We start from the raw sequence: 18,958 nt of genomic DNA on the forward strand, positions 1-18,958 counted from the left end.
CTGCGCTCGAGCTTTCTCTAGTTGTGGCGAGCGGGGGCTACTCTTCGTTGTGGTGCACGGGCTTCTCATTGCAGTGGCTTCTCTTGTTGCAGAGCACGGTCTCTAGGCACGCAGGCTTCAGTAGTTGTGGCTCACAGGCTCTAGAGCGCAGGATCAGTAGTTGTGGCACATGGGCTTAGTTGCTCTGCGGCATGTGGGATCTTCCCAGACCAGTGCTCGAACCTGTGTCCCCTGCATTGGCAGGCGGATTCTTAACCACTGTGCCACCAGGGAAGCCCTGAAGATTGTTTTGAAGGATGGGTAGTATTTGGAGCATTTCTAGAAAGGGAACTTTTTAGGTAACAGGAGAAAACATAACTAAGAGGATTAGATATGAGATGGACTGCCCTGACAAGGGTAGTATCTCAGATAGGGTGAACCCAGTTGTGGTTTTCATTCTGGTTGTGTTTCAGAATCACTTGTGGAGCTTTTAAACATACAGGTGCTTGGGTCCTACCCCCAGAAATTAAGAATTAGGTCTGGAGTAGGGTTAAGGCAACTGCATTTTTCTAGGCAATACAGAGCTAGTTACAGTTTCTTGAGTTGTTAAAGTAGGGAGGGAAAGTATTTTAAAATTGGTTTGATTGGAGTGTTACAGAATGGATTGGAGGAAGCAAATATATTGCTTTGTAAAAGTCTCTAGTAATTTATATGTGTATCTGTTTAATCTGACTCCCCAGCTAGGTTTCTCAATTCCTTGAGGTCAGGAACTATCTGCTTTGGTATAAATTTACTAATCTTGCATTATGTTCCTGAAGATAAACAGATAAATAAACTATAGCTTCTGCTCTCCTTCCAGGTCTAAATTGGGAAACAAATATATACAGGAATACCTTTTTTTTCAGTTTAGTGTCTAAAGAATTGGCTACATTATGTTTCTGATTGTAGTAGTTCCTAGATCCTATCCATTAACTGCTGAATAAATGTGCATTTTAACTTGAAAGGAAACGATATTTTAGTTTTCCGTAACATGACAACAAATGATCAAGGATTTGGGTCCTTGGTTATATTTTAATAACCTGCCCTGTCTTACTGTTATTTCAGAAGTATACTCAACCTCAAATTTGAGAGTAAGAGATCTAAAAATATATGTTGAGAATTTACTATGTGATAAACCCCATGCTGGAAGCTGATCATGAAACTATTATATAATAGCACGTTCATTTCCACTTGGAACATTTACTACTTGTCTTTTATAGTTCATAAAGTACTTATACATAATTATCTTATATGAGCCTCAAAACAGCATTGTAAGATAAGCAGAGCTAGTGACACCCCCATTTTATTGATCTGGAAACAGGCTCGTAGAAGCTTTGGCCAAGATCACTTGCTAGGAAGTTCCAGAACCAAAGCTGGACCTGAAATCTTCTCACTACTGATTTACTTTTTTCTATGTCAGACCGCCTGTGTTTATGCTTAACAGAATTTTTTGAGATCAGATCATCGAAATACTGCAAACAGAGACCATTCACTAGGATGTAAAAGTAGCTTTGTTAAGTGGAATTTCAGAGGGTTTTTTTCTAGAGCAATAAAAAAAGTACTATCTAGTATTACCAAAAGTAAGCAAGATATTTTCCAGTGTTTTGATTTTTAAAAATCAAGTTGCTGGGCTTCCCTGGTGGCGCGGTGGTTGAGAGTCTGCCTGCCGATGCAGGGGACGCGGGTTCGTGCCCCGGTCCGGGAGGATCCCACGTGCCGCGGAGCAGCCGGGCCCGGGGGCCATGGCCGCTGAGCCTGCGCGTCCGGAGCCTGTGCTTCGCAACGGGAGAGGCCACAGCAGTGAGAGGCCCGCATACCGGAAAAAAAAAAAAATCAAGTTGCTAAAAATAATAATGTGAAAATTATTTGATACTCCTCCCTTAAAGAGGTGGTGCTTTAATTCTCCTCCCCTTGAGTGAAGACTGTATTTAGTGACTCACTTCTCTAAAGTATAGACTGTGGCAGGAATGATGGAGTGTGACTTCTGCGGGTAGGTCATAAAAGACATTGTGACTCCTGCTTTGGTCTTTCTCTGAGCACAGGCTCCGGACGCGTTGGCTCAGCGGCCATGGCTCACGGGCCTAGCCGCTCCGCGGCATGTGGGATCTTCCCAGACCAGGGCACGAACCCGTTTCCCCTGCATCGGCAGGCGGACTCTCAACCACTGCGCCACCAGGGAAGCCCTGTACAAGACTTTTAATTGTAGCAGCAAGGCAAAGTTGATTGATGGTAATACTAAATAGTTACAATGTAATATATGATTAGTCTGTTCAGTATTTCAGATTTGCTTGAAAGGAGTTAAAAATTATTTAATGATAACTTCCAAAACATTTGTTATTGAAATTTTCAAACACATAAAAGTAGAGAAGGTACAAACCCGTGGAGGCAACATTCTAATGAGGCTTTGGAAAGTAATCCCCTTTAAAAGAAATGAAATAATCCATGTGTAATATTTTTGCATTCAATATGGGATAACTGTTGCTCTTGATGCAGATACATACTTCACATTTACAATCAAAGATATATGTTAACTGACACCACTGCAGCTTTTAAAGCTTCAGTGAAGAAATTATTACAAAATAATTTCTACAAATTTCTATAAATTTCTACAAATCTTACAAAATTATTCTTACTTCAAACGGAGCTTTCAGCAAATGAAGATTAAGTGCATTTTAATCGCAAATGGTTTGGGATTTTTAGATTGTATGCCTAAGTGAATTTCTACATTGTTTGAATGTTAGTTTTCATCAGCCTAGTAAAAGTGGAAGCAGTTGTGAAAAACATTTTTGTTCCAGTAGTTTAGAAGCTTTTGCAGCAGGAATTGGATCAGATTAGTTAGGAATGGCAAGTATTAGCATATATGTTGCCATTCCCTGAGTGCCAGCCCCATGGCTAATGTCCCTAATAAATCCTATCACAAATACATTTTTCTATCTGAATGAGATTTTCATGAAAATACTGAATTTGCCTATCAGTTCTTGAACTGTAAGTTTCTGCAAGGCAAGGTAAGTGATCAATTAAATGACTCTTTTTTCCATTCCAGGCTGCTTCTCTATTGATAAGGTTTTCCGTGTGTCATTTGTGTTTTTTTTAACCTCTGAGAAGAATTTTTAGAAACTGAAAAGCTGGGGATTGGTCATATTGCACGTACTTGTAACAACTGTATTAATAACATCTGATTTTCTTCCTATCAATATGAAAGTGTTAATTGTAAGAAATTGAATTCCATTTAAAAATACTATATATAGTGCAAGTAGATCATTTTGTGATTTATTTTAAAAATGAAAGTGTAAGGTAGACATTCAAACAAGATATTTGAGAGTTAGTAAAGGTTTTTAAAGAGAGCTAACAATGTTTCAAATGGTAAGAGTTTTTAAAGTCAACTTTAAGTCCCTTGCTACTCTAAAGAATATTTTTTGAAGTTCTCAAATTAAAACTTGAGTTATTGTTTTTGCATAAAGTTGCCTTTATTTTCATGACATTGTTTCCAAAATGGAGGGGCAGAGCATAAGCATCAAAAGTACAGTGATACTTGCACATTTGTCTGAATTTAGAAGAAAGGAAAAGTAGGTTTCTGTAGTAGAGAGAGATGTGCTGAAAAATATTTCCAGTATGGTATTTGCTGATATTTTTGTCAAGTTGTTATAGGTAAAGAGAAAGTTCAAAGTTAGTCATCTGAATTAGTTAGTTATTTAGAAACCCTTGAAAACTGTTATCAATTAACCTGAATTCAATTGGAAAAAAGCCTCAAATTATATGGGGAAGAGATGTCATCTCTTTGCAAATTATTTATCTCCATGTAGATATTTTAATGAATTCAATGTATTAATGACAATTTGTTAATTCATTGTAACTACGGATTTTAATATATTTAAATATTTCCATTGGGACTTCCCTGGTGGCACAGTGGTTAAGAATCCGCCTGCCAATGCAGGGGACATGGGTTCAAGCCCTACTCTGGGAAGATCCCACATGCCGCGGAGGAACTAAGCCTGTGCACCACAACTACTGAGCCTGCGTGCCACAACTAATGAAGCCCACGTGCCTAGAGCCCGTGCTCTCCAACAAGAGAAGCCACTGCAATGAGAAGCCCGCGCACTGCATCTAGAGAAAGCCCACACACAGCAGCAAAGACCCAATGCGGCCAAAAATTTAAATAAATAAATAAATAAAGTTTTAAAAAAATAAATGTTTCCATTAATTTCCAAAAATACATAAAATTGTGTTGTCTTCTTAACCATTACTGATGGTTCGTTTTTTCTTAACATCATTCAAGGATTAGAGAAGTTGTCTATGACCATTAAAAGAAATTGTAAAATCATTTATGATCCCCACAAATTACTCAGATACTTGCCAGGTGATTGCTCATTCTTCATTTTGTTGGGGAAAACCCAAATTGTTTTTTGAGGAAAAATCCTGATGCAGGCATTTATACTCTCATGCTCTGTGGACGTGGGCAGTTGTCCTGGTTAGGCAGCATCTCACCTTTCTTAAGAGGTTGTCTCTCTTGCTTTGCTCACTCAGCATGTTGATCTGCCTTTACCTTGCAACACAGATACTCTCCAAGCCAGGTTCCAGTCATGGAGCATAAATACAAAGTCCCTGTGTCTCTATATCTATCAAAAGCTCAGTTGATGGAAATCATCTTTGGAGGATTGTCTGAGGAATATGGAGCTTATTATCTATTTTTCTAGAAACACTTAAGATTTCCTCTTGGATTAAGTAAGTCTGTCAGAGAGCAGTGTGCCATGCTGTTTTGTCCTCTCCTTCCTGCCTTTGCTAATGAACTGTATTTTGGCCTTATGAAACAGTCTCCACTGATGGATGCTCTAAGTAAAGAACCATCTGAAACCCACTATTATAATTGTGTAAGGATGCTGATTAGGACATTTTTACCATATTGTACAGTGTCTCCTTCATAAACATACACAGGAGGAACTCTTCTCAGGTTTTATTACAGGAGTAATTATGCCTCTCTTCAGTTCTCTGAGTACCTGCTTTGTTTTTATTATATGGTTCCTATGATTCATGTCTTAACTGGTTGTATTCTCTTTGTGATGGCTTCAGTGGGCTCAGAGCCAAATTTGGGGCCCCCCTCTAACAGGTATTTAGGAAGGACCTCACAATAAACATTTGCACTAACCTCACCCATACATAATTTCCTATTTATCTTGTTTATTTTTCCCCTAATCATTTATTCTTATGTCAAGTTATAGGTATATAGTTCTAGGCTACTTTAAATCCATTGTGAAATAAAGCAGGGTATATGTAAGTAAATTTAGAATTACAATTAGGATATTAAGAATCTAGTAAGCCACTATTTTTTTCAGGGAGAGAGGAGGCTGGTATGAATGTATAACAAAACATTTAATTTTATTTAATGAATATTATTTTGTCCTAGGCGCTGGATTTACAGTCAACAGTAGATACATGACGATGACAGTCTAATATTACAATGTTTTTAATGAATTTTATATTTCTCCCTTTACTTTTTTTTTACCATAGCAATGTTTTTTATAAAGTATGAATTAATTTTAGAACTTTATGAGTTTACAATTGGGGGAAAAACTTATTGAGCAGTGTGTCCTGGATTTTATTCAGTAGTTTGGAGAAACTGATCTTCATAAAGGTAATTCCATTTTATGATGTTGCTCATGAAAACACAGTTTAATTTGTAGTTACAGTTTTTAAAATGTGATTAAGAGGAATCTTCCCAACTGTAATACTAGTAAGTGTAATAATAAAGGCAAAGCCAGTAGCTGGGGTTGTCCTTATCTCAGGCTGCTTGGCATCCTGGAAAAAGAGCACTGAAATTAGGCAGATCTGAGTCTGAATCCCACTGCATATGGGTTATATGCCATTCAGTGAGTTGTTAATGTTTCTGACCATTAGTTTCTTATTTTGGAAAGTAAATATAACTATCTCACAAAGTTATGAGGATTGAATGAAATGTTTCCCAAATAATATGTGGTATGATCAGGTATTCAATAACTTGAATTTCTTCTCTGAGTATTCAGTTGGTTTTGTCAGATGATCTTTAAAAAATTATTAGGAATTTCTGCTTTGGGTAATTACAATGTTCAATTTAGGATGAAATATGTGGTTTCCTCTTTCTCCAAATATTGCTTTGATTACTGATAGAACAGGTTAGGTCAGAGCAAGTTAAATGCTTAAAGAGGTGGGGGAGGGAATGGATCATATATTCTTTGCTTTAGCAACTTTTGCCATAAGGATTACTAACTAACAAACAGAGCAGTTTCTCTGAACAATTCCTGTTTGCTCTCTTCTGTAAGTAAAGTATATTTTAAAAGGTGGGAATATGTGTCCTTTGAAGTAGAAATTATTAGTCTCTTCTAAGGAAATCATGCAATTATGGAAGAAGCAATGTGAGTGAAGATGTCCATTGTAGTAGTGTTAGTATTATTTGTGTATGTGAATGAATGGAATATAAGGCCCATCAATAAGAGAATGAGTAGTTTGTGGTTCAGATATTTTTGAAATTGTTGTGAATGATTGTTTAGTAAAATAGAAAATTCTTATGGCTTAGGTAAGGTGGGTACAAATTTATTTATATACTTTGAGTATAGCTATGTAAGGATCATTCAAAGGAAATATACCTGTCAGTAGTGGTTTTATGAAAGTTAGAAAGCATGCCTCTTTTTGTTTGTTCTAGGGTAACAGAAAAGCACAGATGACTTATGCTTCTAACTTTACTGATAACCTTGTTAAAAGATATAAGCTCATTTTTTAAAAAAGTCGGGATAGAAAAATATACATTAAAAAGCAAAAGTGTTAAAAGTCCTGAGTATATTAGACATTTATTCTCTGCTTATGTGTATATATCTGAATGAGTGTACATTTTTTTCCCCCACAGATGGGGATAATTCTTTACTTCTGAAACTTGTTCTCTTTCCCATCAGCAGTATAACAAGTACATATTAGTATGTGGAGAGTCTTGTTAATGGCTACAGTATATGGTACATGAGAATGTACCATAGTTTAAACTCTGCTGTATTGGATATTAAGGTAGTTTCTAGTTTTGTTCTTGTGAACTGGCTGCAATGAACATTTATGTATTTTGAACCCAACTTATATATTTTTATATTTTTAAACCCAACTTACATATTTTTGAACCCAACTTTTTAAAAAGTGTAATAGTTGCACTGTATTATTGGGCATTATTTGCTTTCATGTATGTTTCATCATCCCAGTTAGATGGTTAAGTTCTTTGATATCAGGTACTATGTTTAATGTTTCTTTTGTATCCACAAAGAATCTCATGCAGGAGATTTTTCAGTAAATGCTTAGGAAGTGATATTTTGGTATTTGTGAGATATTATATCATTGGCTCCTTTAGTGTTTTAGAGTCATAGTATAACTTTAGGGCTTAAAAACTCCCCCTTGATAATGTATATTGAGTGAAAGTTATTTCTTATGAAATACTTTTCATTAATATTATCCTGAGTTCAATGTAAGATCACAGGAAAAACTTTTTCCTTATGAAATGCAATTAATTATAGTGGATGCATTTTAGAAAAGAAACAGAGTCCATACGATTAGAATCTATTTAAAATGGACTGAACTGCTGGCTAGGTTGAACTTGCTTTTCTGTTATGGTTAAAGAGTTCATGCTTGAAACACACCACTTGGATTTGAATCCCAGCTCTGCCATTTTCTGTCTGTGTGGGCACATTAGTTAACCTCTCGGTGCCTCAGTTCTCTCATCTGTAATATGGGAATAATAATAATGTCTTCTTATAAAGTTGTGATAAAGATGTTCATTCATATAAAGATTAAAGCCAATGCCTAACAATAATAAACACTCAACACACATGTAAGTTTTTAACATTAATATCAGTTTTTCGTTGGATGCTATTGAATTTATAAGAATTGAGGGCCAAATGATAAAGTTGAAGTTTTTCTTTCATATTTCATTTTATACTTTTGTAAAGCAGTTATTGAGAATGGACCACGTGCCAGGCATTAAGCTAAGACCTATGGAATACAATACTGAATAAAACAGAAGACACTTCCTGCCCTCAAGGTGCTTATGATGAGTGGAAAACACAGACATTATTATGTCTAATATTTGAGATTTACCATGACCAGGCCCTTTGCTAAACCTACTGCAAAAATTATCACATTTAATCCTAACAAACATCGGACAGATTAGATATAAACGTTATCCTCGGGCTTCCCTGGTGGCGCAGTAGTTGAGAGTCCACCTGCCAGTGCGGGGGACACGGGTTCGTGCCCCGGTCTGGGAAGATCCCACATGCCATGGAGCGGCTGGGCCCGTGAGCCATGGCCGCTGAACCTGCGCGTCTGGAGCTTGTGCTCCGCAACAGGAGAGGCCACAGCAGTGAGAGGCCCGCGTACCGCAAAAAAGAAGAAAAAAAAAGTTATCCTCATTTTAATATATGAGGCCGAGAGAATTTAATTAACCCCCTCAAGGTTATATAGCTACTAACTGGCAGAACTGGAATTAAAATCCAGAGTCTAATACCAAAGCCCCAGTGCTTATTTAACCACCCTGCTGGGTGGTTAATAAACATACAGTAATAAATTGTGATTATTGGGGTCTGTAGGGTACTGATTAATCCTAGCTTGCCTTTTGCTTAATAGATACAGGAGTCAAATAGAGATAAAAATACGTACTTTATTACTGGAAAGCTAGCGCGGAGAATGACTTGGACAGGTGGCTCAAGTGGGCGTCTTCTTTCTTCTCCACTGAATTGAACTTGCACACTCAGTTGCAGGCATGTCAGCTAGAAACCCGATGGCATTCCTTGCTCCAAGAGGCCCCACCCAACAGGCTTCCCAGCAGAGGAGAGGGGAAAATACTCAGCCTGCGGGTAGGCAGGCAGACTCTGAGGTGAAGAGCTGAAGAGGATGGGTTCACACAGGAGGCCAGGAAATTGGACGTGCCCTCCACCTGGATGCTGAAGTTGCCAGGAATGATGATAGAAGTTGGGAGGGGCGAGAGACTTTAAGATAGGACTTTAAGATGGAAAATTCCAGGTCAGTGGATAACAGCAACAGAGAGGGAGAGATGTTCGTGAGCAGGAGCTTGTGTAAATCAAAGGGAAAGTTATGTTCTGGAAGTGGAAACAGTTGGCAAGGAGGACATCTACGCCACCTGCTAGCCGTGAGGTACGTGGGATATGAGAGTGAGAATCCACTCTAATGGCACGGCTATAAGAGAAGTAGTGTCTTCAAAGTACAGCCTGGTTTCAGTTAAAGCAAGGAGATGGAGGAAAGTTCAGAAGTGAAGATTTACAGGAGTTTATTACACATTGGGAGTTGAAGAGCAAGGACATAGGTTAAGGATTTGGGAGCGAAGGGAGGGGAACTTCTGGAACCAGAATCATACGGGAAAGAGAGTTTGGTGAGAATAGATGATCCAAAAGCCTTGGATGTACCCATTAGAGACTGGAGATAAACAGGATGAGACATGATAGAATTAGCCCAAACAGTCTCCAAAAATAATTAGAATACACATCATTTCTTGCTGTAGATGTCCTGTATGATCTGGCCTCTGCCTGTATCTCTGACCTCATTCTTTTCCTCGCTCCCCTTGCTCCTCGTGCTCCACCTGCACAGGCCATGTTTCTTTTGTCACTCCAGCATACCATATTTTTTATACCTCTGTTTTATTTTTCCTTTGTTTGCACTTGCTTTTCTTTTTCTTTTTCTTTTTTCTTTTTTTTTTTTTTTTTTTTTTGCGGTACCCGGGCCTCTCACTGTTGTGGCCTCTCCCGTTGCGGAGCACAGCCTCCGGACGCACAGGCTCAGCGGCCATGGCTCACAGGCCCAGCCGCTCGCTCCGCGGCACGTGGGATCTTCCCGGACCGGGGCACGAACCTGTGTCCCCAGCACTTGCTTTTCTGAGAGGCAGCATAGGAAAATAGTTAATAGTGTGAGCTCTGGATCCAGACTTCCTGCACTGTCACTCTCTAGCTTTGTGACCATGGGCAATTTATTTATACTCTCTGTGCTTCAGTTTCCTTATCTGTCAACTGGGGAATGATAATAAGGACTCACTAAATGTTAATAATATTTTTTCTTCTGCTTGAGGCTCTTTTCCGCTATATCTTTATGGTTGCTACTTTCTGTTTTTGTTTGTTTGTTTTTGCTGTACTTTTTTTTTTTTGCTGTACGCGGGCCTCTCACTGTTGTGGCCTTTCCCGTTGCGGAGCACAGGCTCCGAACGCGCAGGCTCAGCGACCATGGCTCACGGGCCCAGCCACTCCGCGGCATGTGGGATCTTCCCGGACCGGGCACGAACCCGTGTCCCCTGCACTGGCAGGCGGACTCTCAACCACTGCGCCACCAGGGAAGCCTCGCTACCTTCTTATCATTCACTTCCCTCAGCTCAAATGTACTTCCTCAGACATCCTAGCTAATGTAGCATAACTCCACCAGCCTTCTGTCGCTCTTTATCCCGTTATTCTATTTTATTTATTCATAGCATTCATCACTGTTTGAAATTTATTTTATTATTCTGCTCTTCCCTTCTCCCCCCATCCCCTGAGGTCAGGGATATGTTGACTTATTCCGACTGTATCTCAGCTTCTAGAAAGTGACAAATACTTTGTAGGTGCTCAAGAAATTTTTTTGCCAACTCATTGTCCTGAAAACATGGTGGTTTCCAAGGCCTCTGATCAGGCAGCATTTGGTGGCAAGGTGACACTGAGGCCTAGGCCAAAAAGACAGAATCCAGCTCTTTGTGTACCAGTCTGTTGGCTCATCTAGATCAGGTGGCTGCTGCTTTTGTGTTATGGGGACATAGCTACATTCATTTAAAAATTTACTATCTGCTGCTTTCCAGTTCCAAGCACAGAGTTGAGTAGTTGAGACAGAGACCCTAAGCCTCACAAAGTCTAAAGTACTTACTATCCAGCCCTTCATGGAAAGTTTGCTGATCCTTGATTTAGATGCATAGAAAAAAAGACAAGAAGGAAACACCAAAAATAATTAATAGATTACTTTGGATAGTGGGATTATATGTCATTTAAATTTTTATCTTTATACTTTTAAAATTTGTTAGAGACCCATTTAATTTGGAAATGAAATAGCCTTATAAATACTGATTTTAATATATTTAGAGAACATTTAATGATGAGCTTTTTATGTTCTTTTTTTCCCTTAGTGCTGCTTTTGACACAAAAACTGGGTTACGTGTTGCAGTGAAGAAGCTATCCAGACCATTTCAGTCCATTATTCATGCCAAAAGGACCTACAGAGAACTGCGGTTACTTAAACATATGAAACATGAAAATGTAAGTTAATAATTCAAGGCAGGATAAATTCTGCTCTTTAATAGACTGGAAAAAATTGTGTTTTAATTACTGCGAATGGAAATGCATTAGAGTACATCAAACTTTGGACCGTCCTTCTTGTACTGGGGTATTAGTGACCACTGCATTCATTATGTCAGGTAGATACTCAAAGCCTTGGGATGAAATTGGTGCATCTTCCTGGAGTTCCAGTTTTACCTTAAGATTTTTAGAGGGAAAGCATATAAAATATTTTTAATAAAAATGAATATTGTGAGATAAAACACAACTCACAAGGATTTTTAACAGAAAATATTACAAAGAAATTTCATATTCTCTACTTGGTTCACTTAAGACTATATTATCAGAATATTGGAATCCATGGTATTTTGTGTTGTTATGGGTTTCCTCAGTGGAGAAGTTTGAGGAAGAGTGCCTTAGGTTCACTGAATGTCCTGTCAAAGATGGGTATTATTTTCTGGATAATTTAATATTATAATTTTTTCCTTTTAATTTTTAGAAGACAGCTTTTCTAGATTCAGGGATTTTAATAAATGTGACAAAGACATTGTTTAAGTTAAATATAATGTTTTCTTGTCTATAAGTTTGGACATTTGAGAACAATGCTGTCCTGCAAAGGAGTGCTTAAAAATCCTAATAACATAAATAAATGGATGCAGTTGGAATATTAACTGAAAGTGAAAAAACAATTGACTGAGAACACTTATTTTCCTGAATTTCAAAATCAAGTTAGAAAGGGTTTATGTGATTCCTGTATGAAAGGAACTGTAAAATTTGTAGCATTATAGAAACAATGGCCATAGAGATTTTAGAACTATTTGACCCTATTGGTAGTTACTGTGTAGAAAAAAAATTCAATATTTCAATTTATTACTTGGCTATTCAGATATTTTTCTGTTTCAGTAATTGAACTTTTTTTTCTTCATGGTAAGAAAAGAATGTATTAAAATACATTTGTTTCACGAAGTACAAATTTTTTCTAAACTGAGAACATTGTGACTTAAATTTGGAATGTAAGCTGTTGTAATCACAGCCGCAGCTTGTTTATTTTCATATTTAAATTGCATACTATTGAGAACATCCTGTTTTCCACAGATTATCTCCATTCCTAGGTATAATTTTTATATGAGCATCCATGTGCAAACTTGAGTTTTTAAAAAGTTCAGTGCAGAGCTGCACCCTTCCTAATCAGTGACATGTTTATAAGAAGTTGAGATATGTGGAGAAAGCTGGCAAGAGAATCTTTATTCCGAAGTTTGCATAAAATCAAGGTGGTCTGGCAACTTAACTGATGGGTTTACATTTGGCTTTTAACACAGTTGAGTGTGTGTACGCTGTTTTTCATTACACGTTAATAAATGCGACAAAGACACTGTCATAGCTTTTTAAGAATACTTTGAAAATGCAATGCAAGCCAAACATTTATGGAACCCCAAAGCACCTCCAGGAGGCCCCAGGATCCCACTGATGTTGTCTATGCTAATTTAAGAACATCTACTGTAGAAGATTACCAGCACTGTAATTTATTGTTCTGCTTTATTTCACAGTCAATTTAAGCCAGTGTTTAGGGCAAAAATTATTTTGGGTTATCTGAATCCATGCCTTGGCTTTTCTAGTGATCATTGCAACAAACCTTATTTAGTATGCTATATTTTAATTTTCTGTAATGAGATACTTTGAAGTATGTCTTACGCGATATTGGGCTGGTTGCATTTGAGCCATTCTGTATTTGTAGACATGAAGAGGCCACAGTGATGGGATACAATTGTTTTAATTTAGGAAAGGCTATGCGACTTTAAAGAGGACTGACCGTATTAGGAAAACAGGATTTTAATTTATCTAAATTGTTTTATAAGCAGTTTGCTTAATAGCAGTCTTTTTTATATTAAAATGTTTAGGTTTTCACTGTATCGATGTAGAGGGTCACCTGTATTTAGATGGTGATTTGTTGTTTGAACAAAAGGAGGCAGATGGCTGAATGTTCATAGTTCTCCATTCTGTTGGCAAATGTTTGAAGAGGGACTGGGAAGGGGCCAGAAGACTTTGACTAAATGTAGAAAAATTCCGGAATTTCAGTCTGTTCTACAAAAGCTTGTTAGGTATGTACAGTGTAAAAGTATTTTTACCAGGTGAAGAACCAAGACTTCCAAGTAAGTTTAATCGAGGATTTTAAGAGGAATTCCTCTCCTTTATCTTCTCTTCCTCTTTTTCTTTCTTTCTCTTCTTTAATGACTATTTTGGGCCACAGTCTAACTTTTAGCTAGCTGCCAAGACTCCAAAGACAGCAGCAGCAGCAACTTAAAACTCGTGAAAAACTTAAGTAAGGATTGGTAGCAAATAGAATTTTTAGGTGCCGGAATGCACATGTGATCTTTTACACAAAAATACCTCTGACTTACAATCCGTAGTTCATTTTATTTCTTTTATTAGTGATAATGAATGACAGATATGTAATTTTCATATGGGTTATAGGAGCTAGGGGATGTTGCTCTCTGAACAAATTTACCTGGCCCATTCCTGACTGAATTTTTGACCTTGATCTCATTGACACCTGGTCTAAGGAAAGATTAAAAGGAAGCAGCTGGCTAGCTGCATCCTTTTGCTGTCTGAGTAGGTACTGTACAGTTAAGGGCCTGGAGAGCTATACATTTAAAAAAACTTTTAGTGATTAAGGGACTCCTTTCATAAATTTTATTTGGAGGCCTTAGATTTAATCTTACCATGATAGAACAAGTGGTTGTTTTGGTGTGCTTGTGTTAAATACATTAAATTTTGTCTTTGACTGGTTACTGACTTAAAGTGTTTTGTGAGTGTGTACCAATTTAATAAAGATATATGACTTCTGTTTGTCATTGTAGGACAGTCATCAGAGATATTTGCTGATTATTTATACTATAGCCATCTTTTCTACATATTTAATTCCTGGGTTACTTTCTAAAGCGTCTGAAATCATATAATGGCAGATGGAGTAATGAAATAGGCTAAAATATGACAAATTAAAAATAAATTTCCATTTAAGAAATGAGAAGTGAATCGATTATGGAATGTTCCCCAAATCTATTTTAATGCTGGGAAACTTCTGTTTTACAGTATTTTCCTTATGATTAATACTCCATAAATAGAATTAATAGAGAAGGGATATTTGTAAAAACCCACAAAAAATTAAAAATACTTTGATGTAACATGAGTGGCTTTAATGTCATAAAATGTGTCCCTTTTAAGGAAATTAAAATTTGATAGAGTATTTGCTAATATGCTTTGTTCTATTATTTTTCTCCAAATTAGTCATTGTGCTTCTTGAAGCCATACTTTTTAATCATCTGAATAGTTGAATTTAGCTTTATATGTCATGTTTTGTTACTGGAAGTAGCTGCTTCAAATAGTTTGTTTCTGTGATTTGTATTTTACAATTCATTAAAAACTCTGAAGTTTCTGGTCACGATTTATTTTGGTAATCCACAGCAGGTCAGTCTACATAATCTTCCCCCAAATACTATGAAAATTAGCAATGATATACACGTGTCTCTCATCTGAGGAAAATGAGGCTCAGAGAAGATACTTTTATTTCTGTAACAAATATTAATTGAACTGCTGTGTGCCCAGCAACATCCCATGTTTTGGGGTTATTGGAATGTAAAAGAAAGAAGCTCATGGGTCTAAGAAGTCACAGATTGATTGGGGGTTCAAATTTACAGCTGTTTGATTCTAAGATACCTATTGTGTTTTCAGATTGAAATGGGAGTTTTTATTTAAAATGCTTGGACTCGTTTCACTTTAGTGTGTTTGAGATAACCCTTGCATGAATAATCCTGTGTAAATTGGATCTCTAGTAGTTTAATTTTATTTTGATCTGAGGATATTTTCACAGCCACAATTCAAATAATAATGTAAAACAATGTAAATTGTTTTAAAGTTTTCTTGTTGAGAAGATGGGGCATCTCAAATAACAAGAATCAGTGATTAGAAAATATTGGAGCAGGTGAATAAAATTGGCTTCTAGATCTCAGCTATCAGAAGTACAAGAGGGTGTAGGGGGTAGTAATCAAAAGGCCAGAGGTTGGGATTTCCCTGGTGTCGCAGTGGTTAAGAATCTGCCTGCCAATGCAGGGGACACCGGTTCGAGCCCTGGTCCAGGAAGATCCCTACATGCCATGGAGCAGCTAAGCCCGTGTGCCACAACTACTGAGCCTGCACCCAAGAGCCCATGAGCCACAACTACTGAGCCCATGTGCCACAACTACTGAAGCCCATGTGCCTAGAGCCCATGCTCCACAACAAGAGAAGCCACTGCAATGAGAAGCCCACGCACCGCAACAAAGAGTAGCCCCCGCTCACTGCAACTAAAGAAAGTCCGCGCAGCAATGAGGACCCAATGCAGCCAAAAATTAATTAATTAATTAATTTTTAAAAAGACCAGAGGTCTTAAGCCAGGACTGTATCAAACTCAAGGAGAACAATTATGATTTAGATGGGAAAGGAAAAAGAAAATGATTTGACTTAATTTAAAGCACTATTCAGAGCTATTATAAGGTCATAGATACACTATTGGTGGGATGTAAGTTGGCCTCATCTTTATGGAGGACAATTTGACAGTATTAAGATCCTTAAGCATATTGATGTCCTTTGATCTTGTTATTCTATTTCTTGAAATTTTATTCTCTGGAAGAAAATACAAGATGTATATATGCATGCATGCACGCATAGGCACATATACTTGCAGTGTTCCTTAAATGTCCAAAGATAGGAAATTGGTTTTATTATGGTATATACAAGTGATAGAACATATTATTGAAAAACATTTGAGGACATGAGAATAGTCATTATTTGTTAAGTGACAAGGCAGGATATAAAACTGTATGCATAGTATAACCCTGATTTAATTTATGTACATCAGAAAAATCAAAGAAAGTATCTCAAAATGTTAATGATAGTTATAACCAGTAGTACAATTAGAGGTAATTTTCGTTTTCTTGTGTACGGTTGTCTGGATAAGGAGATGATGGATAAGTGTACCTTTCCTTTGGAATAAGATGCAAAGACTTGAAAAGCTATTCTTCTTGAATTCCAAGGCCTTTTTTTAGTTTGTTTCCCTTTTGGGTTAAGGCTGTATAATTGAAATTGCTTTTTTTTTTTTTTTTTTTGCGGTACGCGGGCCTCTCACTGTCGTGGCCTGTCCCGTTGCGGAGCACAGGCTCCGGACACACAGGCTCAGCGGCCATGGCTCACGGGCCCAGCAGCTCCACGGCACGTGGGATCTTCCCGGACCTGGGCACGAACCCGTGTCCCCTGCATTGGCAGGAGGACTCCCAACCACTGCGCCACCAGGGAAGCCCCGGGAAGCCCCTGAAATTACTTTTAAAAGTTGATATTTGTGTAGGGGTTTTGGGTTTTTTGTGGGGTTTTTTTGTCTTATAAATTTATTTATTTATTTATGGCTGAGTTGGGTGTTTGTTGGTGCATGCGGGCTTTCTCTAGTTGCGGCGAGTGGGGGCTACTCTTTGTTGTGGAGCACGGGGTCTAGGCGTGTGGGCTTCAGTAGTTGTGGCACACGGGCTCAGTAGTTGTGGCTCGCGGGCTCTAGAGCACAGGCTCAGTAGTTGTGGTGCACAGGCTTAGTTGCTCTGCGGCATGTGGGATCTTCGCGGACCAGGGCTCGAACTCATGTCCCCTTTGTTGGCAGGTGGATTCTTAACCACTGTGCCACCAAGGAATCCCAAAAGTTGATATTTGGATGAGTGGTGTAACATTCTAATTAAAAGTGCTCTTTTTCATGATAATAAATATATATATATATATATATATATTTTTTTTTTTTTTTTTTTTTTTTTTTTGCGGTACGTGGGCCTCTCATTGTTGTGGCCTCTCCCGTTGTGGAGCACAGGCTCCAGACGTGCAGGCTCAGCGGCCATGGCTCACGGGCCCAGCCGCTCCGCGGCATGTGGGATCTTCCCGGACCGCGGCACAAACCCATGTCCCCTGCATCGGCAGGCGGACTCTCAACCTCTGCGCCACCAGGGAAGCCCCCATGATAATATTTTGAGTGTTGGTATATTTTACTGAGTCCACAGTCATGGGTCAGTTTTCATGAAGCCCATTTAGCTTTTGTTTGTTTCATTTCCAGATACCCTTAAATCTTGCTGAGCATATTACACATGAATTATATGTCTTGTTTGCCTTCTTAGTGCCTAGCTTTGTGGAAATGAGTGGTCTGGGTTTTAGGAGGAACTGGGGAAGGGGGGGGATGTTAAATTAATCAGTGTAAATTCATGACCAGAAAAACTGCTCAAAGACCATGGATTACTGAGTATTAAGTAGCTCTTTGCTTTATCCTTGTATAAAGATAGCTTTTTTTTTCATTTTTATAGTCTGATCTAAATACCTGATAGTGATTAATAATCTTAATATTAAGAATATTATAAGAATAATACCAAGAATATTCTGAGAAGATATATTGGGGCTTTAAAAATGTCAGTTTTGAAGACTATATAGTAATTTTTATTGAATAATAATATATTTTAAAAAGAAAAATGATACTATAACAACAGCTGTAGAAGTATGACTTTTTTCTGTTTGTTGTTCATTAGACTATCAGTGCATGTGTAAGTCAAGAGTCCTAAATCTTTTTGCTTCCTGATAAGCTAATGGCTATATGTGACCAAATTCTAAAGACATGAAGATTTTAGTAGTAAAATGGGTTATTATGAAAAGTGACATTTAATAAGTAAAAAACAAAAGCATAATTTGAGTAAAAAATAAGTTGGAGTTATTAAGTGTATGATGATGAAATGTTATTGAACTGAGAGCAGGATTTGGAATTAGTTCCTATTAAAATAACTAAGACCTGTTGGATAAGTTCAAGTGTTTATTTACTGTTTGGTTTTTATGTTTTCTTATAGGTGATTGGTCTGTTGGATGTTTTCACACCTGCAAGGTCTCTGGAGGAATTCAATGATGTGTGAGTAAATCTTTTGTGTTTGCCTTCCTCTGCTAGAGGTTAAAGATTAGCAGCCCATTTCTGCTCCTGAACCACTTAGCACTATCAGACTTAGATTCTTTATTCCTGTCATCCAACTCTTCTGTGGAATGGGGAATGGATACAGAAGATGTATATTTTGGGGGGTGTAAATTTGTATTTTCATCATCTCAGGCACATTGTGCCCTATTTGGAGACACAGTGGTGGGTCCTGGCAACAGTTCCATAGAGAAGAGTATAGGGAGTTTTGACCATGATTTTTATTCTCAAATTGTCTGTCCCAGCTTTCAAAGGGACATGTTTATATCAAGAAATGTAGTGGTGGGCTTCCCTGGTGGCGCAGTGGTTAAGAATCTGCCTGCCAATGCAGGGGATACAGGTTCGAGCCCTGGTCTGGGAAGATCCCACATGCCACAGCACAACTAAGCCCGTGTGCCACAACTACTGAGCCTGCGCTCTAGAGCCCGTGAGCCACAACTACTGAGCCTGCATGCCACAACTACTGAGCCCGCGTGCCACAACTACTGAAGCCCGCCTGCCTAGAGCCCATGCTGCGCCACAAGAGAAGCTGCTGCAATGAGAAGCCCATGCACCGCAATAAAGAGTAGCCCCCGCTCACCACAACTAGAGAAAGCCCATGCAGCAACGAAGACCCAACGCAGCCAAA

The 18,958-nt window shown here is 38.1% G+C and overlaps 1 protein-coding gene across 3 annotated transcripts in view; it reads left to right on the forward strand.

Moving 5' to 3' along the window:
- MAPK14 (mitogen-activated protein kinase 14) overlaps nt 1-18,958 on the forward strand; it is a 72,300-nt gene that overhangs the window by 9,761 nt on the left and 43,581 nt on the right. For all 3 annotated transcript variants that reach the window (XR_014016963.1, XM_081247531.1, XM_081247530.1), the window contains exons 2-3: nt 11,171-11,300; nt 18,215-18,273. Coding sequence is in view for 2 of the 3 variants with exons in the window: in XM_081247531.1 (XP_081103657.1) it covers nt 11,171-11,300; nt 18,215-18,273 (189 nt within the window). In the remaining variant the exon portion in view is untranslated. The remainder of the gene's footprint in view (nt 1-11,170; nt 11,301-18,214; nt 18,274-18,958) is intronic.

Source organism: Mesoplodon bidens, assembly GCF_964165515.1.
Source record: "Mesoplodon bidens genome assembly, chromosome: 10".
Lineage (NCBI taxonomy): Eukaryota > Metazoa > Chordata > Mammalia > Artiodactyla > Ziphiidae > Mesoplodon > Mesoplodon bidens.